This window comes from Myotis brandtii, unplaced genomic scaffold, assembly GCF_000412655.1.
Source record: "Myotis brandtii unplaced genomic scaffold, ASM41265v1 scaffold1076, whole genome shotgun sequence".
NCBI lineage: Eukaryota > Metazoa > Chordata > Mammalia > Chiroptera > Vespertilionidae > Myotis > Myotis brandtii.
In genome coordinates this window covers 849,566-863,848 of record NW_005353663.1, presented here as the reverse complement: position 1 = coordinate 863,848, position 14,283 = coordinate 849,566, and the positions used below count along the sequence as shown (strand labels likewise).

At 34.0% G+C, this 14,283-nt stretch overlaps 1 protein-coding gene across 2 annotated transcripts in view; it reads left to right on the top strand.

Moving 5' to 3' along the window:
• Positions 1-14,283, top strand: part of SNX2 (sorting nexin 2) — a 59,173-nt gene that overhangs the window by 19,775 nt on the left and 25,115 nt on the right. For both annotated transcript variants that reach the window (XM_005857121.2, XM_005857120.2), the window contains exons 4-7: positions 3,238-3,401; positions 5,146-5,212; positions 5,549-5,592; positions 7,035-7,176. In XM_005857121.2, coding sequence (XP_005857183.2) covers positions 3,238-3,401; positions 5,146-5,212; positions 5,549-5,592; positions 7,035-7,176 — 417 coding nt within the window. The remainder of the gene's footprint in view (positions 1-3,237; positions 3,402-5,145; positions 5,213-5,548; positions 5,593-7,034; positions 7,177-14,283) is intronic.

Sequence of the window (14,283 nt, the reverse complement as noted above, 5' to 3'; positions counted from 1 at the left end):
GCACGAATTTTGTGCACCAGGCCTCTAATACTAAATTTTGTGATACAAATATGGTCAATGCCTATGTTTGTTTTCAAAGAAAAGAGAAACAGGGACTAAACACTAAACATAGTTATGTTTCCTTTGTTATTTGCAAACACTTTTTGTGCTTTATCTTTTTTCTTAAACTCAGCTGCATGTCATAATCTGATCATTTTTATATGAATGAGTTAATACTACACTTGCATCTTATTTAAGAAGACTTTAAGTAGATATATCATTCATTCCCCCTTCTATGGAGGAGTCTGGTTCTAGGAAACCATAATAGAGAGTAGCAATGTTACCAGAATGGTGAAACTATTGTCCAGTAATAAGACCATGTACTTAATTTATTTCCCCTATATCAGAGGAGAGAATATAGATATTGCTGTAGTGATTTAGCCATTTTGATTTTTAAACCATAAGGGGATTAGATTATATTGGTATGTACGCTGATGCATTTTATGTAGCATTTCAAATATTAGTTATGTTAGAAGTGGTATCAGAAAAAGTTCAAATGTGTATGTTGCTATTATTAACTTAGAGAGTGCTCACCAAATAAGGTTGGCTTCAGAGCCCCTCTCCACCATTTGTTACATCCTGCAATGTACTTCACTGAGCATACTTTAGGAAACTGTCCTAGAGGAGTAAGTGAGGGTGTGCATATTGGAATTGTCTTAGACTTTTAGAACTTGTTTCTGCCAGGATACTTAGCTTATTTCACTTATTTTTTTTTTAATCAAATAATACCAATTGTAAGTTTAATGAGTATTCCTTTGTTTAAAAATTCTCTGGTGTCTATCATATGTTTAAACTGTTACTTAGCTGACATTTGTAGTTGTCCTCAAAGTATCTCTTCCAAAGAAAAGTTAATCTTTATACTTAGTACCTATGGGGCATCTTCTGGAACCTTTAGGTCTGTTTTAAATTAAATTAAACTTCATGAACATATAGCATGTTACTTTACTTTTGATTAAAAAAAATTCATGAAGGAATTTAAGGTAGACTATGTATTAGCATGCTAAACCTAGGTTTGTATCTATTTATTTCTATTTTCCCCCTCCATATTAGTTACTTAGATCATATTTAGTTTTTATTTTGTTTATGAAACAGCTTATCAGAGTCTGTACAAAGAATACAAAAACCTGATTTATCAGTGAAGTAAAATATGATTGAAAAGTTAAAATGACTTTGAATTACCTGCACTGATATCTTAATAAAGTTACAATGTCTTTCACAGTTTTTTGTCTATGGGTTTGTTGCTGGTAACAGTACCTCCTTCAGAGAATTTTGATTTTTTGATTTTTTTTATTTTGTTTTGTTTGCTGCTTGTTGTTTTACTTGTTTGTAGATTAAAGCTCTTACACCTCCTACCTTTGATATTGCTTCCTTTCTTTCTTATATTTACTACTTATTAGTTTCATTTTTAAAAAAAAAAAAAGAATAAATATTAGCAATCTTAACAGCCTTGTTGCATGTAAGATTTTAATTTGTTATGTTAGGGTCATCTATAGTGTATTCAACATCTATAGTCTATTTTCTTCCTCTGGTTACCATAGTTTGAAGGATTTTGATTATTATTATTTTTATTTTTAATATAAAAAATAAAGAGAGCAGTGCTAAATAAAGATTTCATCAACATGAGATAACCAGTAAGAGTAGATTGATAAAATGCAATTGTTTACATTTAAATATTAACACATTTACCTTATTTCTAGTATGCTTTTTGAGGTGTTCAAATTAAAGTGGCTCACAGATTGCCATTATTACCTTCACAAACCTCTAGGAATTTAAGAACCTACAATTAGAAACAAGTGGTCTGATCTTATTTTCCTTGCAGTCCTGGCCACTAATTGTAATTTTCATTTTTATGGCTTTGCTTTTTACTTATGCTATTCATTTTCATGGAGCACTACCCATCCAAATCTTCTCTGCTCAGTTTTGTAAACTGTTCCTGATTTTCCATACCCTAAAGTATTGTCTCCCATCTCAGCTCAGATTTTAGTCTTTGTCTATAATTCATATAGCAATTAAATGTCTTGTAACATTCTTTTTTTATTGTTCACTTTTATTACTTGTCTTTTATTATTATTTAACATTCCACATGCTTATGTTTTATTTTCCCAACTAGATTATAAACTCCCTGAGGGCAGGTATGATATTTTACATTTCTTTGCGTTTCTCCATTGCATCTAGCACAATGTTACATAGCTTATAGGTAATTTGTTGATTTGGCTTTAAATACATTTAATTTCAGATTTTTTAAGTGAATGGACATTTTAAATTAAAATCTAAACACCTGTTTGCTTTGTGTCATATTTATGTATTCTAATATCCAGTAATCTTTAGCAGTTAATTGCTTTAGATTACTATCTGTAAAGAATTTTCTGTAACAAATTTTTAATCCCAGTTGGGATATTTCTGGGCAGCTTCCTGCCATAAAGTTTGTGTTTATGTATATATAAAATAATCAGTGTTAGTCTGAATAAAAGACTTTGGAAGGTAAGTTACCACAAGTATAAGATATATTACAAATCTAAACACAAATGATGATGGAATTATCCACATCAATTGCTTTCCTACTAGCTTTATTCCTACCACTAGATGATTATGTATAGATATTTAAGCTAACTTTGCTGGAATTCTTCCTAAAATCAACAAAGTCACTGTTGGTTTTAGAGTTTTAATAGACAACTAAAGAAGGATTCATGAAATTATAACAATTATTTAGAAATAACATTTTGGTATTTATTTGTGGGAAGTATAAAATACTAGAGGCCCAGTGCCAACATTCGTGCACTGTGGGGGGGGGGTGTCCCCTTACCAGCCTGCACCCTCTTGGGACCTCCTCAGGGGATGTCCGACAGCCCAGGGAGCGGGCCTAAGCAGGCAGTCGGACATACTCCAAGGGGTTCTTAGCGCTGCCACAGAGGTGAGAGAGGCTCCCCGCACCGCTACGCTCCCCAGCCATGAGCCTGCCTTCTGGCTGAGTGGTACTCCCCCTGTGGGAGCGCACTGACCACCAGGGGGTAGCTCCTGCATTGAGCATCTGCCCCCTGGTGGTCAGTGTGCATCATAACTACCGGTCGTTCCGCCATTCAGTCCATTTGCATATTACCCTTTTATTATATAGGATTTTTCATAATTCATTAACTGCTATCTAGACTATTGGGGTTTTGTTACCAGTGTCCTTAACTGACTTGTTTAATTTGTATCTAGAAGCCACAGAAGAAGTTTCTCTGGACAGTCCAGAAAGGGAACCTATCCTCTCCTCTGAACCTTCTCCTGCTGTCACACCTGTGACCCCTACTACACTCATTGCTCCCAGAATTGAATCAAAGAGTATGTCTGCTCCTGTGATCTTTGATAGATCTAGGGAAGAGGTATGGAAAGATTTTGTATTCTAAATTAATATGTAACTATTAAGTTTTTTGTTCCCCAACCAACATCACTCTCCTGTTAGTCATTTCTAATCAAAGCTGTATAGACATTTTGGGAAAAGAACATTGGACTAAAGAGTCTAGTGACTTAGCTTTTTAATCCAGTAACTTGGGCAAATCACTTTCCTTATTTTTTATTTTTTAATCCTCACCTGAAGATATCTTTTGAAGAGAGAGAGAGAAACATTAATGTGAGAGAGAAACATCCATCAGTTGCCTTCCATATGCAACCGACTGGGGATTGAACCCACAACCTGGGTTTGTGCCCTGACCAGGAATTGAACCTGCAACCTTTTTGGTGCATGGAACAATGCTCTAACCGACCCGGGCAAAACCACTTTCCTTCTTAAGGCAAGGAGTTTGTCATTTGGGATTGTGTGATGATCTGTGCCTCTCAAGGTTCTGTGTTAATCAAATAAGATAATGTATGAAAGTGCTTTGAAACTTAATTACAACAAAGTGATATTTTGAGCAATTTTATTTGATAAAAGCATGCAGTTAATATTAGTTATGTTGGCAGGTTGGAGGATAGGTTCTGACTGGAGAGGAAGCATAAGAGGGCCATTGGTGTATAATGATACTGTTTGTTTCTTGATCTAGGTTTACTTTGTGAAAGTTATTGAACTGTACACTTAGGAGTTATATACTTCATATGTACTACATTTCAAATACGGAAACTTTTAAAACTGTATAAGAGTACAACCTTGAAATAAAAAGATTATAGTTAAAATACTCACTTTTCTTTTAGATGGTTTTAGACTTTAATATTGCTTTAAAAATTAGCAATATTTAACAATTTCTGTGCTGCTTGAGAATAATAAAACTTTCCTGCAGAGTTGCTATTAGGATTTTTTATTTTAAATTAAAAGTACTTCTGTAGTCTCATAGTATTATCATTTTTCTTACTGTTTTTTTCAGTGAGCTTATAGTGCTTTCATTGGCTTTAAGAACATGTATTTACTATGTAATTAAAGAAACCAGATGCTAAAGTTGCTTATTAGTATAATAATTTCTTTAAGTATCTAATAATCTACTGGCAAAAGTAATGGCTACTTGCTGCTTATTAAAGAATAGATACAACTGAAAAATGCTACTATTAAAAATAATGAAGAAGCTAAATTTAATAACCTGAGTCTGAAGATTTGATATATAGAAAAAAAATCCGCAGTATTCCTACAGAAGACTAAAATGGATTTTCTTCATGTAAGGAGTTACAAGAACACAAGATTTTGTTTTACTTTTCCAAATGATCCTTTTTCTATTTCTTTGTGTGTATGTGTTTTTACATAGTCAGGAAATACGAAAGCTTTTATTTTTTACAAATGGAGTGCTGAATGGCTTTTTAATTTAAATTTTTTTTTTTTAATTGATTTCAGAAAGGAAAGAAGAGGGAGAGGGAGATAGAAACATCAATGCTGAGAGAGAATCATTGACTGGCTGCCTCCTGCATGCCCCCTTCGGGGATTGAGCCCCCAACCCGGGCATGTGCCCTTGACTGGAATCAAATCCGGGACCCTTCAGGCTACAGGCCGACGCTCTATCCTCTGAGCCAAACCAACTCTGAATGGCTTTTTAAATTGATTGGTGTGACAGTGACCTTAGTAAAAGATGATAAAAATTATAGTGATTAGTGTTATGACAATAATATAAATTGGAATCTTTAACACCAAAAAAAAATCTTTTCTAGATTGAAGAAGAAGCAAATGGAGATATTTTTGATATAGAAATTGGTGTATCAGATCCAGAGAAAGTTGGTGAGTCAGTATTTATTATATTTTTTTACTTGCTTCTTTTTTGAAAATTAGCTTGGTTAATAAATACATTGTTACAGTGTTAAATGGTACTTTTATTTTTAAGCTTTGGGGGACTTTTGCTTCTTATTTTTATGTATTTATTTTTTCTTAGCTTCATTGAGGTCTAATTAACAAATAAAAATAGTATATATTTAGGATGATGATGATTTAATGTATATATACATTATGAAATTAGCACAGTCAAGTTAATCACATTGTCTCACACATTTAGTTACATTTGTGTGTGTGTGCTTAAGTTCATGTTTTCTTAATAGTATTATTTGACTTTTCTTACAGGTGATGGCATGAATGCTTACATGGCATATAGAGTAACAACAAAGGTGAGTCTTTTGCTTCTTTAAAAAATAATAGTCCTCTAAGTATAGTACAAGGGTGATTAAGGTGTAAGTGATCCCTTTTTTTTTTACCAAGGTGACCATCCAGTAAAGATTGCAAATAGGTTGTTACATTGAGTTGTGAGTGGTTTGGTAGAGTATTCTTTGAAAATATGCAGGAAGGGACCTAATTAGACAAAGATAGGAGGAAGAAATGAGAATAGCATGTTCCAGGCAAAGGAATTTGCTTGTATAAAAGCCAGAAGTCAAGAAAGCATTGTATCTTCTAGGATCTGCAAGAAGTGGTACCTGATTGAATTGTGTAGCAATAAGCCTCCTTATATTATAAACAGCCACCTTAAGGAATTTGAACTTCATCCTGAGGATAATGGAGAGCCATTGAAGAGATTGAAATAAGAGTATAGCACAATTAGATTTTTGATTTAGAAAGAACTCTGAGACTCAGTATGAATTGGGAGTGTCAAAGCAGAGGTCAGGATTTCTAATTAAGAGACCATTGCAATTTTTTTTTAAAATATATTTTGATTGACTTCAGAGAGGAAGAGAGATAGGAACATCAGTGATGAGAGAGAATCATTGATCGCTGCCTCCTGCACACCCCCTACCTGGGGATCCAGCCCACAACTAGGGCATGTGCCCTTGATTGGAATGGAACCCGGGACCCTTCAGTGCACAGGCTGATGCTCTATCCACTGAGACAAACCAGCTAGGGTGCCATTGCAATTTTAAAAAGGATTGTAGGTCATTAAGTCTTAAAAAGAAGAGAGATGGTCTGTAGGAACCCTAGCTATGAGAAGTAACACTTTACATAAGGAATTGGTTCTGGGGGTGAGTGAAATAAAAGGCTTCTTGAGTTGTGTAGGAGGTAGAATCTATAGGGCTTGGATGTAAGGCATGAGGGAGGGATCCTGGAGAAAAGACAGCACAAGTGGAGGAACACTGTGTGGACAGGGGTGAGATTTGTTAATTCATTGAACAGATATTTATTAAACACCATAGGGTCAGGCTATTTTCCAAACACTAAGGTATAATAGTAAACAAGTTCCAGGAGGGGAAAATATGGTGAATTTGAGGTGGCAGTGAGATTTAAGTGGAGGTGTTCCTTGAGCGTTCCAATATGTTGGACTGAAGCTCAGAGGAGATCTAGGTAAGGTTAAAGATTTAAGAATTATTAGCATAAATATAAGTAGAGTCAATGAGGTGAATAAAGCAAATATTTTCTGTTCCCTTAAGATTCTATAAAAAACACCTATGATTTAGGTTTTTTTCGTTTGTTAGCAATTTGTATGCCAAATTAGCTACTCTGGATTCTTTTATAAAGTATACCAGTGGATGTATACACATGCATGTTCACAGTTATATATGACATTGACTTCTGAATAATTGCTCAGTATTTAGAATTTGAAATACCTCTTTTTCACTTGTAGACTTCTCTTTCCATGTTCAGTAAGAATGAATTTTCAGTTAAAAGAAGATTTAGTGACTTTCTTGGTTTGCATAGCAAGTTAGCAAGCAAGTATTTACATGTCGGTTATATTGTACCACCAGCTCCAGAAAAGAGTATAGTAGGTAAGTGTGAATTTAAAAAAATAACTTTTATTTGTTACTGTTACTATTTTAATTATAACTATAAATTTGTAGATTCCATGATCATTCGCTATCATGACATCTCATAATATGTAAAAATACTGAATTTAAATATTCCATTTATGACAATTATTCATCAACCAAAGACTGTATAAGCTAATACAATGATGTTAATATTGGGTCAGAATTTGCCAAGTTGAAAGCAATTTAAAACCCCTTTTAGAGTTCCATATTACTAAGTAACACTCAGAGGGTGTTTAATATTATTAGCATATCAATAATGTTTTCTAAGGGATGTTTGGCTCTCAGCTATATATTGTTCAAAAAGATTTGATCTAGCCTCGCTATTTAAATGCAGTTTATTTCATAACCTCAATATAATGTTTAAAAACATTGTTATTTATACAAATAATAAAGGCTTAGTTAAGAATATGCAGAAAATTACAAAAGAGGAGAACCTCTATTGTCTCACCATTAAGACATGTCATCTCTCAAAATTTTGTAGTATTTTTTTTTAATCCTTTCAGTCATAGGTTTTTATGCACCTTTATATTTCTTTATACATAAGATTATTTTTCTGAAAAATATTCTAAACTGAATTTTTCTGATCTTTAAATTATTATTTTACTTTTTTCTAGCATTTGAAGGACAATTTTATCTTTTATGATTTTGAAATCTGATATATTTGAATGGATTTGTTATTTTTTTCTCTCTTTTTTTAAATTCAAAAATCTAGTTGTGCCCTGGCCGGTTTGGCTCAGTGGATAGAGAGAGCATCGGCCTAGGGACCAAAGGGTTCTGGGTTCGATTCCGGTCAAGGGCTTGTACCTTGGTTGCAGGCTCCTCCTAGACCCGGGCCCTAGGCAGGGCGTGTGTAGGAGGCAACCAGTTGATGTGCTTCTCTCACATCTGTAGTTCTCTGTCTTTCCCTCTCTCTTCCACTCTCTCTAAAAAATCAATGGAAAAATATCCTCAGGTGAGGATTAAACTAAATAAAAAAAATAAAAATCAATAGAAACATTTTTTAAAAAATCTAGTGCAGTTCTTCAACTTCTTAACCTCAAAACTTAATATTCTTCAAATTTATTGAGAACTCTTAAAGAGCTTTTACTTTTGTGGGATATATTGATATTTATTATATGGGAATGTTTTAAAATTGTATCTATTCATTAAAAATAACAATAAATTTCATTACCTGTTAACAAGTAAAATTTTTGTGAAAAATAATTTTTGTAACACAAAAATGAATAAGAGCAGCTTGCTTTTTTGTTTTTGTTCAACACCTTTGCAAATTTCTTTAATTTCTGGCTTAATAGAAGATAGCGATATTCTCATATCTGCTTCTGTACTCATCCTGTTGTGATATAACACATATAATCTTTGTAAAACTTATGGAACTTTCATGAAAGAATGAGAGTAAGAAAGACAAATAACAGTTTAGTATTTTTATAAAAATAGGCTTTTGTGCACTACCTTCTTTCCCCTAAAAAAGTATCTCTGAAACCTTCCAGGTATTCTGACTACACTTTGAGAACTTTTGATCTAATTACTAATCTTATTTTCCTATTCTCTAAAATACCACAATGGTATCTTCTGGCATTCTGCTATCTATGTAGGGAACTTAAGTTTTATCCATCATAAATTACTTATTATTAATATGGGGGGTTTTTTCTTTGACTTTTAAGTTGTACAACTATTTTTATACACCAAAAGAGGAAAAACAAATCATTTCTCTCATTTTGGTGGCTAGATATGCTAGTGTAGTCTTTAAACATTGACCAAAAAGGAAAGATGTAAAAACTAAATTTTCATATTCAAGTTATTGTGTTTCAAACTAATATTTTGCCTCAATAATCTTCAACCTTCCACAAATAATTGCAGTATAATAAATAGCACATATAAATTCAAAATAGAATTAAGAAATTATATCCTTAGAGCATTCTTTTCTGACATTGATTTTGATAGCTTTCAAAGGGTACTAGGGGACAGTGACACAGTTATGTTCATATTATTCATAGATAGTCCATTAAATTGTAAGACTATCAGTTAAATTATAGAAATAATTAACATTCATTGAGTATTTACTGTGCTAAAGCACTATGCTAAATAATTTATGTGCATTTTCATTTGATCTTCACAACAACTTTAGGTTAACTTATTATTGTGCTTATTGAATAGGTAAGGAAGCTAAGGTTCATCAAGGATAGGTAACATGCCTCATGTCATACAGCTACCAAGAAGCAGAGCTGAGTTTTAAATGCCAGGTGGCCATCTTCCTCCAGGGTTTATATTCTTAACCGTTATTCTATTCTGCTTCTAATTTTATTTAGTTTGTTGTGTTTTTTCAATACAATTATGGTTTGCCTTTATTTTTTACCTAAAATAGAAAACTTTCTGGTTTAAAAAAAAAATCTAATGCTATGTGATTGTAGAATGGTCTAATATATCTTTTAAAAAGATATAAAGAAAGAGCTTAGCAAGAAAAATAGTTTTCAAATAGTAAGATGAAGCCAATATAAAGTTCCCTCAAAATGTGTGCAAAAGTCTGAACAGTTATTAAAGGTAGGTTAGAAATTGATCTCTGAGCTTCCTGGCAGCCAACCAAGTAGAAGAAAAATGTTCATTTTATAATTTCATATTGTTTATAATTTTTTTTAAAGTAAAAATGAATACATTGTCTAAGAAAAATTTAAGGTATGGAGATTCTTTAATTACATACTAAGACTAAGTGGTTTTCAAATAACAAACAATGATAATGGGGTAGTGGAGTAAGAGTAGTAACTTCTTTGCTGGGAAGTTAGAACTGCCACAGAAAGAAGAGGAGTCTTTTAGCACACAGCAGTTACTGCACTTTTATAAAACCTTAGTTGACTTAAAAACAGCATTTCAGTAAGCTTTTTGAAAACAGCAACAAAGTTGAAAAGTTTTAAAAGGTAACTGATTAGAGTAAGGCTTTTTTTTTTTTTTTTGTCTCCTCACAATGGCTTATAAAGATTACCGGTAGGAAATAGCATGAGCAGAAGATTCTTGAAGAGAATAAAAGAAGAACTATATCTTTGTAAGGTTTTTTTTCAGGGAAACAATATGTGAAATAATTAACATCCCACATCATGTAGTCCATTCACGATAGATGTCTGAGAGTTCTTTTTCAAACTATTATATTTCAGAGGAATTAAGTTAAATAGAACATTCATAGGTGATATGTTTATTTACCAGATATGCCAACCTGAGTAAGAATTACATGATTTTTTTTTTTTATTGCTTAAAGTATTACAAAGGGTATTACATATGTCTCCTTTTTTCCGCCACCCTTCACAATCCCCTGGCCTCCCCTACCCCCCAGGGTCTTATGTCCATTGGTTATGCTTATATGCATGCATATAAGACCTTCGGTTGATTTCTTACCCCCAATTTCTGCCCCCCTACCCTCCTCGGCCTTCCCACTGCAGTTTGACAGTCTGTTTGAGGCAGCTCTACCTCTGTATCTATTTTTGTTCGTAAGTTTATGATGTTCTTTATTATCCATGAATGAGTGAGATCATGTGGTATTTTTCCTTCATTGACTGGCTTATTTCACTTAGCATAATGCTCTCCAGTTCCATCCATGCTGTTGCAAATGGTAAGAGTTCCTTCTTTTTTACAGCAGCATAGTATTCCATCGTGTAGATGTACCACAGTTTTCTAATCCATTCATCTACTGATGGGCACTTAGGCTGTTTCCAAATCTTAGCTATGGTGAATTGTGCTGCTATGAACATAGGGGTGCATAGATCCTTTCTGATTGGTGTTTCTGGTTTCTTGGGATATATTCCTAGAAGTGGGATCACAGGGTCAAATGGGAGTTCCATGTTTTGTTTTTTGAGGAAACTCCATACTGTCTTCCATAGTGGCTGCACCAGTCTGCATTCCCACCAGCAGTGCACAAGTGTTCCTTTTTCTCCACATCCTCTCCAGCACTTGTCGTTTGTTGATTTGTTGATGATAGCCAGTCTGACAGGTGTGAGATGGTACCTCATTGTTGTTTTGATTTGCATCTCTCGGATGATTAGTGACTTTGAGCATGTTTTCATATGTCTCTTGGCTTTCTGAATGTCCTCTTTTGAAAGGTGTCTATTTAGATCCTTTGCCCATTTTTTGATTGGATTGTTTATCTTCCTTTTGTTAAGTTGTATGAGTTCCCTATAAATTTTGGAGATTAGGCCCTTATCAGATATAATGTTGGCAAATATGTTCTCCCATGTAGTGGGCTTTCTTGTTGTTTTGTTGATGGTTTCTTTTGCTGTGCAGAAACTTTTTATTTTGATGTAGTCCCATTTGTTTATTTTCTCTTTAGTTTCCAATGCCCTAGGATCTGTATCGGTGAAGAAATTGCTTCGGCATAGGTCTGAGATTTTGTTGCCTTTGGATTCTTCTAGTATTTTTATGGTTTCCGGTCGTATATTTAAGTCCTTTATCCATTTTGAGTTTATTTTTGTGTATGGTGTAAGTTGGTGGTCTAGTTTCATTTTCTTGCATGTATCTGTCCAATTTTCCCAGCACCATTTATTGAAGAGACTGTCTTGACTCCATTGTATGTTCTTGCCTCCTTTGTCAAATATTAATTGAGCGTATTGGTTGGGGCTGATTTCTGGGCTCTCTATTCTATTCCATTGATCTATATGTCTGTTCTTGTGCCAGTACCAGGCAGTTTTGAGAACAGTGGCTTTGTAATACAGCTTGATATCTGGTATTGAGATCCCACCTACTTTCTTCTTTCTCAGAATCGCTGCAGCTATTCGGGGTCTTTTTTTATTCCAGATGAATTTTTGGAGAGTTCGTTCTAGGTCTGTGAAATATGCCGTTGGTACCATTCACAGTCTTAATACTACCTTGATGTAGATCTTTTGAAAACCCTATGTGTATATATTTTTGAGAAAAGTGACATTATACCAAATGCATTTTTGAAGCTTGCCTTTTTTACTTAATATATTTATTTAAAAATACTGATTTCTTAAAAGAAGTATACATGCATTCTTATGATAAGATTAATTGTAATTCACTTTATACAACACTAGAGGCCTCGTGCACAGATTCTTGCACTGCTGGGGTCCCTCAGCCTGGCCTGCTCCCTCTCGAGATCCGGGACCCCTCGGGGGATGTCGGACTGCCAATGGATGAAGTAGTGCGAGAAGGGGCACTGACCGGGGAGGAGCCCGAGCCCGGGCGGGCGCCGCATGGCTCCTGCTCATCCTGGCCCCAGCCCCGAGGCACCTGCCTCCACCACCACTCTGTGGCGCTGCTGCTGAGGCAGGAGAGGCTCACGCTGCCACAGCTGCAGTCGCCAGCAGTGAGCCCAGTGTCTGGCGCCCGTCGGTCAGCTGAGTGGTGCTCCCACTGTGGGAGTGTACTGACCACCAGGGGTCAGCTCCTGCATTGAGCATCTGCCCCCTCGTGGTCAGTGTGCATCTTAGCAACTGGTCAAACGGCCAACCGGTCAAGCGGTCAACTGGTCGTTTAGGGTTTTATATATATAGATAAGCATGAATATATATCCAATTTGTCGGGAGTACAGTGTTGAACATCAAAAAAACAAACAAAAACAAAATAAAACAAATGTAAAAACCTTTCCTTCTCAAAACACAACTTTTCTCAAATCACCCACTAATTTAAATATAAAATTTTCAAAATGTTAAGAAATCTAGGAGTGTAATTCACTAGTAATAAAGGCTTAGAAATCTAAAGTGAAAATAGATCAAAATATATTCATTATATCATAAGGGATATTGTTTAGCTATTTGAACAAAATATTAGAGAATATAAGTTGCTACTCTGAATAATGAATCTGGAGAGAATGAGGATGAAAAGGCAGGAGAGGAGAGTCACCTCACCAACTCTGAAAAGTCTATCATGTATTTGTGCTGAGAACAAGAAAAAATAAATACTGTTCATATACATTAGTATACAATAAGTATACTTATTTATCATATGTTAATATAATATGTTAAGAATATAAATAAAATGACATTTTGAAGTCTCTTCTTTATTAATTAGCTTACTAATGAAAACTAATATAACATTTTTAAAAATTAATTTGGGATTCAGCAGTGGTACAAATTTCTATTCACATTTTCCTAGAAGATGTAATTAGCAAAATAAATGACCAACAGACTAAGTCAGAGCTGAGAAATGAGAAATCAACATTTTAGAAGGTTATATCTTTGTTGAGTCTCCCTCTATTTCTTCCCCTACTCTTGACCAAAATAATCACTGTTACAAAAGCACATAACTAAAAGCGAATCAGTTGCAAAGAAAATGTTAAATAATTTACATAATGCAGCAAGACAGTGAAATGGTTCTCTTAGAAAAAACGACCTTCCCTGTCAGTAACTCCAAATACTAACACAGACTTTATTTCCAAATAAGTTTCCTTCGTAGATCTAAATGCTTCAAAAGCAAAACTTAGCAGAAAAACATATATCAGTAGATTTAATATGTTCAATTGTCTCATAGTTTCCTCTCAAAGTTGGATGCACCGATATTGGGTTTTATTAATATATCTAGACCCATAAAAATCTATTAAAGATGCTGTGTCACTTGTCTTATACTAATATTCAGAAATTATTAGGCCCACTAATGTTGATCTAGCTTTTCATATTTTCATTTGCTTCCTGTATACAAGCCACTGATAAATCTCTTCCTCAGTAAGCATCCTGTTCCCCATTTCTGAGATTAAATAAATCAATTTTATGAAGTCATCTTGCAATACAGATGCTCCCTTTTCCCTACCCACATATTCTAATAAAAATTTTACAAGAAAATTTTAAAACATCTCATCAACATTGCTTCTACAAAGCAACTGTTAGTTATAAACAGTCTTTTATGTTTCAAGGAGGTTTAAGATACTTCAAAGACTTGATCTAAACCCCCTAAATCCAGGTTGTTCTCATGTATTTTCTTAAACATGGTATGTTCAGTTTAGTGATTTAAAAAAATTTTTTTGAAGTGTTTTGTGATGCACTGGAAAATTTAAACTGATCTCATTCTAAAAAACAAATATTTCTGGAATTTTCATTTTTACTAGGTCTTTTCTTTTGAAAAGATAAAGAAAGC